Source organism: Monodon monoceros, unplaced genomic scaffold (genome assembly GCF_005190385.1).
Source record: "Monodon monoceros isolate NGI ecotype Baffin Bay Population unplaced genomic scaffold, NGI_Narwhal_1 Super_Scaffold_12, whole genome shotgun sequence".
Taxonomy (NCBI): Eukaryota; Metazoa; Chordata; class Mammalia; order Artiodactyla; family Monodontidae; genus Monodon; species Monodon monoceros.
The window spans coordinates 124733541-124751803 of record NW_021703768.1 but is presented as its reverse complement, the minus strand read 5'-3'; the positions used below and the strand labels follow the sequence as shown (position 1 = coordinate 124751803).

Sequence of the window (18263 nt, the reverse complement as noted above, 5' to 3'; positions counted from 1 at the left end):
ACAGAATTTTGAATACATTTCCAAGAAGTTCACTTATTCCCTGAAGTAAAAACCGAAGGTTAAAATAAAAATCCCTGCTTTATTATGAGATCGTATTGGTGGATACAACAATATTAACTTGATGAAGTCACAGACTTGTCCCTATTGTACTGTTTCTGGCTAGTGATGTATTTATTTCAAAGTCATAAATAAGTCTCCAAGTGCCATTGCTGTCAATAGAACAATTCATTGTGGAGATTATATTTCTTTACATAATATCTTTTCTCCAAATAGTTCTATGGAAATTATCTCATAAATTGTTATAGATTCCCTATGAGCTAGATAAAAGAATATGTCATTGCCTTCATTTACAGACTCAAACACCAGGTCTAGAGAGTTTGAGCAAATGGCTGAGATCTTGGTTAATCACTGAATCTAATCAGAAATCAGAATTATTTCACTCAATAGAGATATATGACATGCCTACTATGCGTCAGGCACTGTACTAGGCATTGGGTCTGCTAAGTCTCAACTGTTATCTTGTCTCCAAGTCTGTTCGAATAAGAAAAACCTATTCTCTGGAAATTGACTGGGATGAGTATAGCATCCCTAACTCAGTGGTAATATCTTACATTTTAACAGCATACATGAAAGCAATAGAGTATGGGTTGACACACTTTCTGGAAGCAGACAAAACTGGATTAAAATCCTGATTTCAGTTACTTAAGTACTTGAGCGTTAGTTTCCTTATCTGTAAAATTGAAATTATCTCTAGAGCAAGGGCCATTGAACTATGGTAGGCCACATCCAGCTGTCAGCCTATTTCTGTGTAACCCTTGAGATAAGAATGGTTTTTACATTTGTAAAGGGGTTTAAAAAATCAACAACAATGAGAACTAAACCAGCCCCCCCCCCAAAAAACAAGAAGAATATGCAACAGAAATGGCATGTGGGCCCCAAATCTAAAATTCTTACATCTAGCCTTTTATAGAAAAAGTTTGCCAGCTTCTGTTCTAGAACCAGAATGCCTATGTTTGAATCCTTGTGGCCTCTTACCACCAGCTTGATCTTGAGCAGATTACCCAACTGCTGTATCCAATTTTTCTCATATGTCAGTTAGAGCTGATAATAGTACCTATTTCACATGATGTAATGATTACTTATGTTAACATGCATAAAATGCTGACGCTGGAGGCTGGTAAATAGTAAACACTTAAGAAATGTTAGCTGTTGTTATTAATATCATTATTACCATCATCAACAATTTTTCAAAAGATGTTTGTGGGTATTAAATGAGATTGTGTCTATTAAACACCCACTAGGGTGCATTTCTCATGATAGGCACTCAGTAAATGTCAGTTAACCTTGTTATTATTATCATCATCACCATAATCATTATAGTTTTCAAAGCTCTTTCATATACATCATCTCATTAAAAAGCTCCCAATAGCCCAGTGATTGGTGTTATGATCTCCCACTAATAAATGAGAAGCAGAAGCTCAAAGAAGTGAAGGGGTAGACACTGAGGCAGGAAGAGGCAGAATATAGAATAGTGTTAGATGTTGTGTCTGGACCAGTGCTTCCTCTTTCCACACCATGCTGCCGCTCCATCAGAACATCTGGGGATCTGTTGTTTGTTTTCTCCAAATGATATACTTTGAGTCCTGGGAGCCTGACAAGGCAGGCAAACACGACTGTGTCCTTCCCTGGCAGGGCTCTACAGACAGGAAGCTGGGATAATTGGATTCCAGCCATTTGATCTTAGGACTGCATTTGTAACCAGCCAACTGCTGATGACCAAGCCTAATGGAAAAAGCCCTGACCAAACAAACACAACGCCCCTGCAGGACCTCATTGTTAATGCTGCGGAGAGTGAAATTCATCAACAGCAGCCAGATCCCTTCTAATAGTTCCTGTCCAGGGCAGACAGAGATGGCTTCAGAATGTGCTAGACCTTAGCCTGCCACTAGGGACAAGCAGAGGTCCCTGGAGTAGGGAAGTGTGAGGTAAGGAGCCAGGACATTTTTGACAGCAGAGCTGATGTGGTCAGATCAGAGCTGTATTTTATTTGGTTTTGGCCAAAGGCTAAAGCACATTTGAACAAAGTGTGCACTAAGAGTGATGTTAAAGCAAGTTGTTAAGATCATAGTGGTACAACCTTAGAGTGGGTTAATGACTATAAAAATAGGTGATATTTCAAAGTTAGCTCATAGAAGGAGTCCCAGTCATTTCTAATCAGCTTCAGCGTAGAACAACTTTAGGTCAGATTTTTTTTAAGGTAGTAGATTCAAATAGATGCTGTTGTTGGGCAGTATGTAAAGTTGTGTTTCCCCATATTGTTGCTGCAAAAATAATGAAAATTACCCTTAAGACGTTTCATCATTGCCCCTGATGTATAAGGCAGAATAAATGGAAGAACACTTTGTAGATAGGAATTTGCCATGCTAGGGGAAGCTGCCTTTGGTTATGACATTAAGCTTTGCTTAGAAACAGCTCTGAGACTTGGTCCTCAACTGTTGTCCAGGAGACATAGAGCCCTCAGTCTGAGGAAGAGGACTATATGACCTCCCTGCCCAGGGAGGACACTGCTGTGGGTCCCTACCTTGGGTCAGATGTATGCATCTCTTCTAAGCCTATGGCAAACGATTTTAAGGTGTTAACTCAGAATTTGTGGATAAGACCCTTTCTAGTAGCAAAGATTTCCTCCAAGAGTGACAGGGGTTGACCCAATCAGGAGAGCCGGAGTTCTTAGTCAAAGCAGGTGGCAGGAGTTGTCCAGGCGTTTGAAGCACTCTGAGCCGTTAGCTGGGACCCCAGCTCTCTGCCTGACCTCTTCCCTCTATCTGCCACCAAGCCTTGTTTCTCTGGCTTTGAGTTTTCCTAACACCTGCTGCGAGGCAGTTGGCGAACGACCAACCAATCCCCAGCCTGTCACATCCCCATCCAAACAACAGCCAAGTCAGCCTGCACAGTGCTGTTTCCTGGGTCTGTGACCTCCCTCAGCTGTGTCCCAAGCTGCCAGGCCAAGACTCTGCCTGGACCGTGTTTGAATTTAAGAAAGATAAAACAGATCAGTTAGCGTGGTCTTCTACATTGTCTGGGCAGGGGAAAGGATGTGTGACTTCTTTCCATTCAAACTTTCACAATACCAACCTCCTGGGTTTGTGGTGAGTAAAAAAATAAAATGATGATTGTCAAAGGCTTTGTAAGATCGTGGTCTGCAGTACAAATATAAGGAACAATCTCTGTATATAAAAACATAGATTCCAACTAGGCGAGGTCTTACATGATCACTCCAGCCAGTACAAATTCAAACAGCCAGAGGTCACAGGAAAACTATTCAGCAGGGTTGACACAGACGGGACAGACAGTGAGGTCTTTAATACAAATTATAAAATTTATGAAAGTCTAAATTTTTATTTTATAGTAATATTTTAAATTTCATCTTGTTTCTTCAATGTGTAACTTTAATCTCATCCCCCATGTTTAAGTGTATTGCAGTGCAAAAAAAAAGTGTTTGTAAGACTTATATCTTCTGAGATTTTCATAAGGAAAGGCTTTTATCCCCCCCAGAATTGCTCACTATTTCAGACATGTCTATAGCTTACCTACACGTTGCACTCCCAAAAGTTTGCTCATTAAACCCGTTAAGGGTTATATCCAAGAAAAACGATGTTGTTACTTGCATTTAAAAGGAAATACATAAATATGTAAGAGTAGTTAAATTTTTAATTAAGTTATTATGAAGGTCTAACATATATGTGCCAAGTATTAGTTGTTTGTAATAGTTTGTATTATCCTACATGTAATCCCAGCCCCCACACAGATTCTGGAAACCACTGAACTGTGGAAGACCCAGAGCCAAGGAGTGGTCTCAGCTCCTCTTGCACTAGAATGCATCACAGCTCCTAGTGTTTGAGTGGCCAGATACCAATTGTCTGATTTCCAGGAGAGCATATCATGCAAACAGACACCCAGATGTTTAAATCTGTGATTATTTATAGCCCACTGAAAGTTTCTGAGTTTCTTTCTTAAATTTTCATGCCAGCATATGAGTTATTGAAATTGAAACTTTTCATAGAATAGTGTTTGGATGAGTGTTTAGAGAGTCTTATTCATGAAGGATATTAAGGCATGTCATCAGGCTAGTGAAGGGCTAGAGAGAACCATTTGAAGGAAGAAAAAGTTGTGGGTCCATATCACTATGTAATCATGTAGTTAACTTAATGTTTGACTAGCACAGTACTGGCTAATATTTCATGAGCACCGCGCCAGGCATAATGAGCACATACGATCATGCCTCACCATAACTGGCTGAGGGAGGTACTGCTTTTATCTCTATGTCAGAGGAGGAAACTGAGGCATAGGGAGGTCCAAGATTGGGAGGCTTCTAAGTAATGGAGCTGAGATGAGAATTTTGGACACTTGACTCTCAACCACCATTGCTTGGCTAATGGTCAATAAAATAATAACTGTGCTAGATGAATAAGTTATGGTTCCTTCCCACAAGAGGCTTGTAATTTATCTGGAAACATGCTACTTAAATGCATATACAGTTGTATTTAACAAGCCACAGTAAGGGCTGTCACAGGCAGTTTATATCATCAAATAAATGATAGAAGCAGGAAGTGCTATGTTTGTTTAAAAGAGGGAAAGGGAATAACATTGAGATGGCCAGAGGTGGCTGTAAGGAGGAAGTGGCCAAACCCAACTACATTCTCAAAGATCCCTCAGCACAGACATATCATCGGAGGTTAGCTAAAGAAGAGGGAAGAAGGGCAAAGAGGGTATGGTCTGTGCTTTTTAATCTTTATGGTGAATTATTTTAATCAGATTGCCCTTAAGGATTCTAACTCCAGGTTCCTCGTTTTCTGTCTGGTCTCTTGCCTCATCTGAAGTAGAATTTGATGTTTTGATGAGAGAAGAAGTGGGCCGAGTAGGGAGAGCCTCTTAGAGCCTGGGGCCCTGAAGGTATGGAGAGGATATTTGGATGGGGTTTCCTAATACAATATCTCTGGGAAATATGAGGAGGCCATGCATGGCTTTTCCTTCTTGGAATGGGACCCAGGGCTCGAGAAGAGTTTCATTGCTTGCCTGGTCCAGAATCTGGGGGCTAGGGAGGATGGGGGTGGTGAATAAGTTGCTCTAGCCTTTAGAAGGGAGGCTCTGAGGTCACGACGCTCAGTTTAAAGGTGTGTGCTTCTGAGTCAGAGGGCCTTGAGGTCGAGTCACGGTTTTCCCTCTTACTAACTAGATTATTTTGGTCACACTGCATTTACTAAGCCTCAGGTTCCACATTAGGAAATGAGGGTTAATAGTACCTACCTCACAAGGTTGGCAGAATATTATATATGGGGATATTGTATTTGGGAATATTATATGGGACGATTCATGTAAGGATGGGGCCTGGCTAATGATGAGGAAGAGGAAGGGGAAGGAAAGAGGGTGGCTTTCTGTACGTATCTTGGCCATGATACCATGAAAGGTAATTCAGAACACTTGGCTTTTGTTCTGCCTTAGATGCTAACTATTGGGTGCCCTTGGACAAATAACTTTCCTCTCTGTGCCTATTTTATGACTTGGTAAATTAAGGTAGTAACCTGCACTGTAAACCTCCCAAGAGTTTGTGTGACTCAAATGAGATCCTGGCTATAAAAGTTCTTTCCAGAGGTACAGTGTGGCATAACCATGTTATGCTCCCCCCCTTATCCCCTCCTAAAGGCACTTTGAGCCTAGTAGAATGCTTGCTTGGGCTAAGATCACCAATCCACTAACCTCTGTGTTTTCTTTCTTTTCTTCTTTCCCAACTTCTGCTTGGCTCTTCCTCATCTGTGGCTGTTTTCTGTTTCAACTAAAAGTGGCTGTTCCTCTGTCTCCAGCTTCCTCCTGCTCTTCTGCAATAGACCAGTTCCTGTCTAGCTCTGAACGTGCTCTGTAAGTCTGTCACTGTCTGTGTTGTGAGTCTGCCTGCATCTGTCCATTCACTTCTTCCTACAAAATGCCCTTGGTTTCTGCTTATTCTTCTGTCCTCACTGGACTAGGTTGAGTCCAGTGGACACATCATATATCCTAGAAATATCACGGTTGTTGGCAGAGGCCTGCCGTGCCAAGAGAGTTCCTTCTGGACCTTGATTGCTATTGATCTGAAGGCCAAAGGTTTGCATGGTTTGAGAGCTTTGTTTTGTTTTCTATTCCCTAATTTTAAATTTTGTTTGGGGCTTCTTCCCTGTTCTGGGAGCATAGCCTTCCCAAGCCCTGTGGGAGATGAGCCCTTGACTGAGCTGAATTCAGCCAGTGTTATCGTGGTCCTCAGAGGCTCATCTGGGTTATCCCGGACCCCAATTCATCCTGCATCTCCTTGGCTATAAGTGGTGAACTCCAACTTTCTCAAACAAATGATTGTGACTAAACTGATTTTTTTCCGTTTTTTAAGAAATCTTTTCCTTTGAAACACTTTTATATCTATAGAAAAATAATACAGAGATAGTACATAGCGTGCCTATATACCTTTCACACAGCTTCTCCCAATGCTAACGTTTTACATAGCTATGGAACGTTTATCGAAAGCTAGAAAATTAACATTAATCCAATACTATTAAGTGAACTACAGACTTTATTTGGATTCCGCTAGTATCAAATCAGATTTTGAGTAACTTTGTTCAAAGTCATTATTTTGAATTTCCATTATTAAGTTATTTTACACTACAGTAATGGCCTTGAGGGATGTTTGAAATATTTTCCTCTGCCCTATATGGCCCTGGTTGGTTTTGCTATGTTGATTTTGTTGACCTTCTTATGTTTCTTTTCTCTTTGCACATGTCAGCTATCATTTTTTTCCTGCAATCAGTTTATCTACCACTAGCATTACGTATTTCCCTTCCCATCCTAGTTTCCAGTCTCTCCTCTGCTGTGTGTGGAAGAACCAAGCTTTCTAGAGTTGTATGCAAACTAAGTTTAAATATTCTCCGAATGAAAAACGAGGAAGACTACAAGGAAAGTCCACACCTTTGGGACAACTACTCTGATTACTCAGAGACCTTTAAAAAGAACAAACAAGCAAACAAACAAAAAACACCTCAGTGCAGGTTTCTGGATCGTTAAGGTCACTGGATACCTGACCTTTAGATAAATGCAGTGTTGCTAGTAAAAGATTCACAGAAACACGTACATGCACGTGCCCCTCTGCTAGTTCATTTTCTCTTGATGCCTTAGGTTTTCCTGAGTTAATGACTAATGGCAAAAAAGTCCTATCTCCACAATCTATACTGTTGTTTCCTGCTCTCTCCATCCATATTCTTTCTTTGACTCCTTGAGATCTCCTGTATTAGTCTGCTCAGTCTGCTATAACAAAATACCGTAGACCAAGTAGATTAAACATCAGAGATTTATTTCTCACAGTTTGGGAGGCTGGGGAATCCAAGATCAAGGTGGAGGCAAATTTGGTTCCCAGTGAGAATCCTCTTCCTGTCTGGCAGACAGATGCCTTGTCACTGTCCTCACATGGCAGACAGAGAGACAGAGACAGAGAGAGCATGGCAGTGAGGGTGGAGAAAGAGGACTCAGTTCTTTTTTCCTCTTCTTATAAGGGCACTAATCCTATCACGGATGCCCCACCCTTATGACCTCATCTAAACCTAATTACCTCCCAAAGGCCCCATCTCCAAATACCATCATATTTGGGTTTAGGACTTCAACATATGAATTTGGGGAGAGATTAAAAAAATTCAGTTTATAACACCTTCCCATCCTATACCAGTTGAAAAATATTCCTTTTGTATCCACAGACTCCTAGCTTCTTTGCCAGCGGGTTTCCATGGCAATGACCCCAACCCATGATGTAAGTTTTGTGCTAGGATAGCTTTCTCAGTCTCCCTCTCATGGAAAGATTGAGAACCAGAAATACCCAATGGAAAGATTGAGAACCAGAAATACCCACAACAACAAAGACCCAACACAGCCAAAAATAAATAAATACATTTATTTATTTATTTTTAAATTTATTTAGTTATTTATGGCTGTGTTGGGTCTTCGTTTCTGTGCGAGGGCTTTCTCTAGTTGCGGCAAGTGGGGGCCACTCTTCATCATGGTGCGCGGACCTCTCACTATCGTGGCCTCTCTTGTTGCGGAACACAGGCTCCAGACGCGCAGGCTCAGTAATTGTGGCTCACGGGCCTAGTTGCTCCGCGGCATGTGGGATCTTCCCAGACCAGGGCTCGAACCTGTGTCCCCTGCATTGGCAGGCAAATTCTCAACCACTGCACCACCAGGGAAGCCCAATAAATTTATTTTTATAAATAAATAAATTTATTTTAAAAATAAATAAATAAAAGTACAGGGCTGAAAGATTGTTTCTTCTTATCATATAATAAGATATGGGCTCTGCCTTCCAGGAGTGTCAGGAGGCCAGACATATGTCCAATCAGACACCTCACATTAGCAGATAATTTGTGTTCCTGTCAACAGTAAATGCTCATGGATGGTGTAGAAGACTTCTGGCATGGGTCTTAAAGGGTGGGTAGGATTTGGATGTAGCAGAATGTGGGAAGTCATAGTAGACGTGGAAGACAGGGATCGTGGGCATTATGCCATTTAGAATACTTTGGCCTATAAGCACTGGAATGCCTAAGTAAAATTAACTTTAAAAAATAAGTTATCCATTTACAAGATAGAAAGCTTGGTTTGGTAGAGTTTGGTAGTTTTAGTATTGGTTAATTCAGTAATTCAGTAACACTGTGAAGGACCCAGATGCTTTTCCTCTGCTCTTTTCAGCCTAGTAGTTTTCGTTCTGGATGATACTCTCATGGTCACAAACTAGTTGCAACAGCTCCAAACATTGTATCCTTCTCACATAACCACAACCAAATGCTAGAAGATAAGGCAGACTCTTATCATACTTGTCTTTTATTCAGGAGGAAAACATATTCCATCAGATTCCCCTAGCAGACCTTCAAGTCATTGATCAGAAGATCAGAGGCCAAACCCTTAGCTGTCAAGCAGTGTTTTTGCCTGTACTAGGAGACAGGCTCTATTAGAAAGACAGAAGAGTGTGTGGGCACATGGTTTTTTGGTGTTTTTTTTTTGTGGTACGCAGGCCTCTCACTGTTGTGGCCTCTCCCATTGCGGAGCACAGGCTCCGGACGCGCAGGCTCAACGGCCATGGCTCACGGGCCCAGCCGCTCCGCGGCATGTGGGATCTTCCCGGACCGGGGCACGAACTCATGTCCCCTGCATCGGCAGGCGGACTCTCAACCACTGCGCCACCAGGGAAGCCCTGGGCACATGCTTTAAAGTAAATAACTCACAGTGCCTACCACAGGCTCTAAGCCCATTCATGCTTCCTGAAGAAAAACAGAGGGAGATTTATTGGAAAGATACAGAGGTATCTCATGGATCCCCAGAGCAGGAAATTTACTGGCTTTCATGGTGACAAATAAGGAATATGGGTGCTTTTAGCGATTAGTGTTCCTCTTTCCACCTCTCTGAGACCATAATCTCTTGTCTATTTTTCACTGTACATCAACTTCATTCTTTTCTCTTTCTGGATCAACTTTCTCTGATTCTATGAACACATGGGTCAAACCTGGCTCCCCCAGGCAGCCCTTCCCATTCTCAGTTCAAGCACTAAGACCCTGATAATATCTCCAAGTCCCCAGTCACATATTTCCTGGAGGTAGAAGCAGAGTAACTTTGGACTCTGCTATGGCCAGGAGGTAGAGCCTCCTGCAGGGGTGGGGACTGGTCCTTAGATTATGGAAGGCAAGGGCTGGGGAGCACCGCCACAGCTGTGTCCTATGGTGAAGAAGCACATGTAAGAGATTGTGAGCCCGTGATGGCATGGGGTGGGGAGGCCAAGAGAGGAACACAGTTGAAGGAAGCATTCCCTGTTTTGGAATCACTATAAATGTCTGTGTAAATACAAACAGCTGAATCATAGGTGTGGATTTTGATCCTGGCTCCACTGATAATCAAAGAGAGGACCTGAGGCCAGAATCCCTTAACTGTTAACAAGAATATCTGTTTTCTAATGACAGAGATAAGCTAGTCCAGAGCAGAACAACCAGGGAGCCGAGGGAGAATAGGAACCCTGGTCTATGAGGAATCCTGAAGGACTGGAGGTGTTTCTCCTGGAGAAGAAAAGTCTCAGGGGGGGTTGAGGGCTCCATAATGAATGACATGAGCATCCACTTAGGTCTGCGGGCTAAACTCAGACTGGACACCCTTCACGGTCAGTGGAATCAGTGAGCATGTCCTGCCCATCACTGTCTGCAAGGTCCTTCTCTTTCCTCCTGCCCACTGCTCCTACTTGTGCTTTAGACCTGTCTTTTCTCTTCTGGAGGAACGAGGCTCCACACTGGTCTCAGTGTCCCAATCGTCCCAGTTATTCCCCACAGTGCAGCCAGTGTTCATTTCACTCTCCATTACCTAAAGACTCAGCCCAACCTTCTGAGCCTAGCTTTTAAGACCCTCAGTCATGGGGCCTCTACCTCCTTTAAGCCTCATCTCCCAGCACCCCCATCCTCACCATGTAGGATACACTCTTAGAACATTCACCATTCCTCAAACGTCACTCCAAGCTCTTTCCTGCCTCTGCACCTTGCCTAGCCCATGCTGTACCTTGAAAGCCCTCATTGCCCCCATGTCCAATGCATCAGTGGGTCCTGTCAGCTCTGTCTTCAAGATATATCCTGAATCTGACTGTTTCTCAACACCTCCACTGCTACCATCCCACATCTCTGAGTCACTAACATCTCTAGACACCTTGAAAATCACCTGTGATGTATGTGTGTAACTGATTCACTTTACACCTGAAACTAACACAACATTGTAAATTAACAATAAAAATTTTTAAAAATAGAGCCAGTCCACACTGCCAAAAAAAAAAATTACTCTAAGCATAATAACAATGTTAAATTAAAATGAGCATATTCCATCTAAAAAAAAGAAAAGGAAATCACCTGTGTCAGGCAAAATAATGTCCAAAGAGATCCACATCCTAATCCCCCAAATCTATGAATGTATTACCTTAGGTGGCAAAAGGTACTTTGTAGATGTGATTAAGCTACAAGTATTGAGATGGGGAGATTATCCTGGGTTATCTGGGTGGGCCCACTGTAATCGCAAGCATCCTTGTAATAAAGAAGCAGGAGGGTCAGAGTCAGAGAAGGAGATGTGATGGTGGAAGCAGAGGTTAGAGCAATGAGGCCACGAACAAAGGTATGTGGGCAGCCTCTAGAAGCTGGAAAAGGCAAGGAATGGCGTTCTCCCCTAGAACTTCCAGAAAGAATGCAGCTCTGCCCAACGCCTTGATTTTAGCCCACTGAGACCCATTTTGACCTTCCGACCTCCAGAACTGTAAGATAATAAGTTTGCACTCTTTTAAGCTAATAAGTTTGTGGTAATTTGTTATAGAAGCAATAGGAAGCTAAGATGGCTCCTGATTTGCCTCTGGGCTCCCACTCCAACCTCACCTCTGCCCATTCTACACACCACAGCTAGAATGTTCTTCCAAAACATGAAGTCCTCATGAATCCATTCTCATTACCTTAGCTTCCTACTGCTCGTATGATGAGCATAACAGCCCTTAGCAGGGTGAGTCTCTGAGTCTTCACTCTCCTCTTAAAGTGATGCCCGCCCTGTTCTACTCTCGCAAGGCACACCTGCCCTCAGGACCGTGGTCTTTTACTCTTGCTGGCCCTTTTGCCAACATCTTCCTCCTCTTTACCTGCTTAACCCCTACCCATCTTTCAGTTCTCATCTCCCTCACTTCCTCAGTCACGCTACCCTGACATACTAACCTCGGCCACATCCCCTATGACATGTTCTCACAGCACCGCCAAATACCTCTCATCCCTAACACTTCTCAGGCCTGCGATTTTCCATCTCACTGTGGGTCTCCCGCACTACACTGTGAGCTCCTCGAAGACAGGGACTGTAGATTTTCCTCACCGCCCTGTTACCTCCAGGGCGTGACACAGTGGTAGGCACTCAAAATATATTTTTAAACAAATAAGTGGCTGAATGAATAAATGCCTAAGATTTGAAAGTCTCACTTCTCCCTGAACATCAAAAAACACCCAAGATGAGATCTTTGTTTCCAGGTAATGGGGCTCCGGCTTTCGTGAAACTCTGTCTTAGGGCTGAATCTCTTTAAACTCATGCACCATGCGTTTTAATAATTAAAACATCTTGCAGTCGCCTCCATATGAGCAATGCCATGCGGGGTAGGGCCGGGATGATGTGTAATAAAGTCTAATCATTTCCTTATAATACTAGGCTGCGCAGGCAGAGGGGGCTATTATTATGCGACTAATTACATCCAGGCTGCTCTAAGTGTGATGCTAATTGCTCAGTGAATGAATTGTAGCCTCAGGTCATTACCAAACCTAATGTGGCTTCAGTCATGCTTGAGTAAATTAATGTAAAGAGGGAAAGCAACCCAGCTTGAAGGGAGCTGCCTCCTGCCTTGCTGTTGCTTGGGAAACAGCAGTTGGGTTTTTTCATCTGGACTTGGAACTGCCCAGGTACACCCACATATCTGGGGTCTGCTTTCCCCAGCACAGCTGCAAGATTGCAAGTAAGATATTACACCAAACAGAGCTGAGAGACTTTTGCCACTCAGAACAGATGACTGTCTCTCTCGGGGGCTGTTTCTTTGTCTGTAAAGCCATTTGAAGCTTTCTTTCAGCCCTGTGATCAATGACTAAGTGAACAAACATTTGATTAATTATTAAAGAATGGATTTCTGCACTGAATCAGCAATCAAGCGTTGTGTTCAAGCCTTACCTCTGTCATCAAATAGGAACAGCTCTCATAAACATTTATGGAGTGCTTACTAGCTGGCTGTCGTTGTTGTAATAAGCATTTTACGTGCGTTATTTCACTGAATGCCCACAACAACCCAGAACGTTTTGAATAGTTCGCAGAGCTAGTCAGTGCCAGAGGTAGGATTTAACCCGGGCATTCTGACTCAAGAGCCTATACTCTTAACCATTCCATACATAACTCCTTCCCTGACCCTGGGAAATTCACATTTTTTGCACCTTGGTTTCCTTACCAGTGAAGATTTCTGCACCCACTACATGTCCAGACCTTTGCTAAGCTCATTTTATCGTCCCAACAAAGCTGTGAGGTAGGTAGAACTAATCTACTTGATTAGGTCACACAACTAGTCAATGGTAGAGTCAGGATTTGAATGCTGTTCTGCAGTATCATGTACTTTCATGTACCCTTATTAGAGAAACACTGCACCGTCATTCGTTGTCACCACAACATCATGTGGACCTGAGTGCAATTCAAGCTCTGAATTCCCAAGGCAGTATGAGTTCATAAGGTGGCTTCTAGATCATCCCAAATCTGCTCAGATTGTTTATTTACTATCAAAGTGAAAATACCAAATTAAAAATATATCTCATGAGATTTGGGAAAACCTCTGCAGGCCAGACTCCATGTGAGACACACTGCCCTCTGCCAGAGTCCTGCCAAGGAAATCTCAGACTAGCTCCTCCTTTCTGGGTGCATCACCCACCGCGGTGAGAGGACCACCCAAAGGTTGTAACAGAACACATGCCTGTCTGCTCACCCTCACATGGAACGAGAGCTGCTGCCTTTCCACTGAACTCTGGAGAAGGGGAGTCTCCACTTGTTACTCTGAACAATTCACTTACTAGCACATGAGAAATAGATACTCAGGAAAGACGTGTTCAAGCCTTCTGTAGACGTGTGCCTGATTCCATGCAGTATATCTTCTTATATGATCAGAAATACCAAAAGGTACCTCAACCAGGACACCCTCTTCATGTGGACTTGATTGATTGCCAGTGAACGTGGCTTATTGGCCATGAACAGGGCAAAGGTTCAGGAGTGTGTTTTGAGGTTAAGAGTGTGGGCATCGTGGACACTGTGACCTTACATAACTTGCTGCTTGGTTTCTCTGAGCCTCAGTTTTCTCATCTGTAAGGTAGGTCCCAGTATAGTTGCTACCACTTAGGGTTGTGAAAAGTAAATGATAAAAATGAAGTCATGTGTGTAATTACCAAAAATTATGCCTGGTGTATATCCTAATTCCTTCATAAAATGAGCTGTGTATGATTTTCAGATACTGCAGTACAGCCCCATTTCACAGGGGTGTTTGGTTCTGAGCCCTTGTTTGAAGACCTGTATTTAAGTCATTAAGCAATGCCATTCAGGGGCAAGAGCAACAGGCAAGCATCTGACTGTGGTCCTGGCCAGGCTCTGCCACTCACTTACCGTGATGCTCAGTACTCACTTAACTGAGCTGAGTCTCAGTTTTCTCCTCTGTATAATATTGGTCTTATTGCCTACCTCGCCTGGCCTGAAGAGCTACTTATAAATAAAGTCATGGGTGGGAAAATCAGTTAGTGCTGTTTTGGTACACATGCTTGCCAAAAGAGCTCTTGTGATTCTGATAAGGGAGAAAGACAAGATCTGGGAACCTTCTACATCTTGAGTTCTTTTAGGTTTTACCTATAAAGGAAAAAAAGGAGGAAAATATTTTTAAACAGTAAACTGCTGTGCATATATAATTCTTGTCATTATTATATACTCATAACTAAATGAGGTATTGAGGGAAAGAAGTAAACAGAATAATTTCAGTTTCAATATTTTGAGATTCTACTTTGTGCCAGACCCTGTGCTAGTGTTTTTCATACGTGATGCAATTTGGTCCACACACCAGTACTGTGAGTCGGTATCATCACTCACAGTTACACTGGAGGAAGATGAGGCATAGAGAGATTGAATAACTTGCTAAATATCACAGAGCTGGTTAAGTGGTAGAGCCTGGTTTGGGAATGGGGTCTGTCGGACTCAAGTCATAGTTTTCGTCACTATGCTGCATGACACAGCCTCCAGTTGGTGAGCCAAGGCAAGGGAAACACTGACACATGTGACAGCGTCTGAGGACAGTTGTGAAGGCTAAACCTTCTGGTATGAAGTATAACAGCAAACTACTCTGTCACCTGGATTATTGCTGTAACCTCCTAACTGGTCTCCCTGTGCTCACCCCACCTCCATTCCATCTATTCTCAGTAGAGCAACCAGAGAGAGCCTGCTAAGAAGTCATTTCAGATCATGTCAGGGCGCTGCTCAAACCTTTCACATGTGGGAAAAGTCAAAGCCTTATCGGGACCTGCCAGCCGTGGCCCCTCCACGCCAACCCTCTGGCCCCGGCTACCTTACTGACCTCAGCTCTCAACTCCTTCCATTCCGCCCCTCACTCCTTCTGCCTTGGCGCCCAGCATCCTTGCTTTTCTTCAGACGTTCCAGACAGGATCTAGCCTGAAGCCCTTTGCAGTTGCTGTTCCCTCTACCTAGAATGTTCTTCTCCCAGATATGCACATGCCTCCATTCTTCATTATATCTCACAGGATCCAGACAGAAGACAGAAACCACACCGGCTATTTAAACAATATTTTAATAGTGTATATGGAGGTAGCAACTGGAGGAAGCAACTGCTCCCTCTAGGGCTGAGGGAAAAAAGGGAATAACCAAAAAAATGTAGAGACTTAGAGGGATCCCACAGAGCAGAAACTTGACCTCTGAGGAGGAGGCACTATCTCTGAGGGGCTGCCGTGAAGCTGGTTATGCAAGAGTTGGAAAGACTGTAAACAAGACTTTCCGCTGCTACTGCAAGGCAACTGCCAGGCATCGCCGCTGCTGGGCGGACGAAGCATGGCTGGGGTGATGCTCACGAGAAGCAGGAGTAGGTAGCAGGCTCACAGGAGCAGCAAGGTCCTTCTCCTCCTTCCAGGCTTCCAGGCTCTGCCAGTTGGAGGAGCCTGATAGGAGCTAGCCGACAAGCCAACATTTGGTTTGCAGAAGCACAAAGCCAAGCTTAGAAGGGTGGTGTTGAGGCTGAGAGATTATGACTCAGTAGCTGGCATGCTGACCTCCCTAAAGCCTCTACTCACATATCTCACTGGGACCTGCCCTGGCTGCCTTCATGAAGACTGTGTGATCCGACCCTTTCTATAACCCTTCCCACTTCATTCTTCTCCTCAACACTCACCTAGCAGGTGCTTGTGGTTCTTCAGGCCATATTCCGTCTGCTTACCTCTGTCTTAGCAGCACCGCAGTGACAGTTCTGTGAGAGCAGACTCATGCCCTTCACTTTGTGTTCCTCAGCTAACACCTGCTTCTACCCAGCTAGGAGGACTTCTTATTCTAGATCAGGGCACTATGGACATTTGTGGCCAGATAATTCTTTGTTGTGGGAGTCCGTGCTGTGTATTGAACAATGTTTAACAGCATCCTCAGTCTCTACCCACTAGATATCTGCCAGTAGCATTGCCCCTGCCATGACAACCAAAAGTGCCTCCAGATTGTTCCGATTAAGACTCACTGTTTTAAATTTACACCTACTCCATGGCTTGTGTGCGAACCAGTTCAGCACGTGGGTGTTGGTATCAGATAGACCAGGTTTGATTGGCTGTATCTTCACATATTACCTGTACTCCTTTGGGCAAGTCACTGAAGCTATGTGTCATTTTGCTTAAATGAAAAATAAACATAATAACCATCTCATGGGGCTGTCGTGCAGATTACATAAGGTAATGCGTGGAGAGAGTTTAGTACCTGGTACCTTGTATATACCAACCAGCCAACATGAGTGAGCAATAAATTATTATAATTCAAAGGAAAGCATCAATATAATTCTTGAGAAACCACCCCCAAGTTGGTTGTCAACATATGATGCCAGGTAAGTGGTATGTGTTCTTTGATTTGTTTTACTGAATGGGCTTTACACTGGCCTTGGGAATGAGAGGTAATAGCGCTCCTGAACTGTATAATGTCATAAGAATAACTGCCAGGTGCTGGAAACTGGGTTACTGATGACAGGACCCACTTGCAGTTGAGGTTGATTTAAATGCAGTTAACATATTGAGTGTAACCGTGTGATACTGCAGAAAAATAATAAACACTTGTCAAGTAGTAAATTTCACTCTGATGCTTAGAGTCAACTTGCTGTTGGATTCATCTAATGGGTTTACGATCCCAGATGTCACCAAAAGGGATCCAACTAACAAACAGAGCTACATTGTCTTTCAGGCTCTGAGTGGTTTACTAACCTCAGTCAGAACTTGGCTATTGCTGAACCCAGAGCCATCCCTTGGGAACTTAGCATATGTAGATACTGCTTGAAGTGGTACATAGGGTCCATTTTGATGAGTAACACGAGAGCCCCAGGCTTTGTTATGGGGAAATAAATCTGGGTACCAATCCCAGCTCTGCCTCTCACCCTCCATGTACCCCTTTCCTCCAGGACTTCAGTTCCTCACCTTTAAAATAAACAGTTCAGATGCTGTTATTTGGGCTTCCCTCTTGATGAAGTACCAGCCCCTGCCTGGCCCCACCTCGCCATGCTCTCGGAAGTGTACAGCAGAAAGGAAGTCAAGAGGGGTGGGAGTGCTGTCTTCTGTGCATCTGAAGGATGCCTGTCAAATTCTCAAGCTTTCTTTCCATCCTTCCTAGGTACACAGTTCTGCACAGTGGACATCATCAGGAATTCGAGAAGCTGCCCATACACCATGACCCAGAATCCCTGGAATCATGCTTCTGATTGAGGACGTGGCTCACAACTAAGCCATTCATTCCCATTCATGTCTGCATGAACATCTGGCATGAACCCTGGCATCTCTCCTGACCCTCATCACCACCAGTGAGGCATGGGGCAGTGGGACCAAGGGCCCAGGAAAGGTACATGGATGACAGGGTTGGACAGGATCCAAGGCCAGAGCATGGAGGATCTCAGAGTTGAGAAGGGACTTCAGGCACCATCAGATGCAGGCTCGCAGCCAACACAGAAGCAGCATCCTCTATAGCGTCCCTGGAAGTTGGTCAGTCTTTGCTTGTACACCTCCAGGGATAGGAGCTCACTACCTCCTAATGCAGTTCCTTCTATTGTGGAGAAGCTTTAGTTATAAGGAAGGTTTTTCCTTTGTTGGAACACAAATTTGTCTCTGCTCTAGTTGCATCTGGGAACAAGCAGTTGGCCCCTTCTTCCACTGAGAGCCCTTAAATATCGGAAGACAATGATCTGCCGCCTACCCACCCTTTTAAGTCTTTTCTTTGAACTCAACAGCTCCTATTTCCTCTCCATTCTGGCCATCTTCCTCTGGACTTTCATTGGTGGGTGAATTAATCAAGGCTTATTAATGAAATTAGGTTGATAGTAGTGCCAAGTGTCTGTCCAGAAGAACTGAATTATGACAAGTGAAGCATCCGTGTTTTTTGGTTCATAGACCTGAATATTTTTCTTTTTTTCT

The 18263-nt window shown here is 43.5% G+C and overlaps 1 protein-coding gene across 2 annotated transcripts in view; it reads left to right on the top strand.

Annotated features, from left to right (window-relative positions):
* The window catches only part of HTR4 (5-hydroxytryptamine receptor 4), a 181332-nt gene extending 163617 nt beyond the window's left edge, over positions 1 to 17715 (top strand). Inside the window, exons 6-7 of one of the 2 annotated variants that reach the window (XM_029217425.1) lie at positions 5838 to 5913; positions 17470 to 17715. In XM_029217425.1, the coding sequence (XP_029073258.1) occupies positions 5838 to 5898 (61 nt within the window). In that variant the 3' untranslated portion in view covers positions 5899 to 5913; positions 17470 to 17715. The remainder of the gene's footprint in view (positions 1 to 5837; positions 5914 to 17469) is intronic. The other variant, XM_029217424.1, reaches the window with a different exon arrangement.
* The last annotated feature ends 548 nt before the right edge of the window (positions 17716 to 18263 follow it).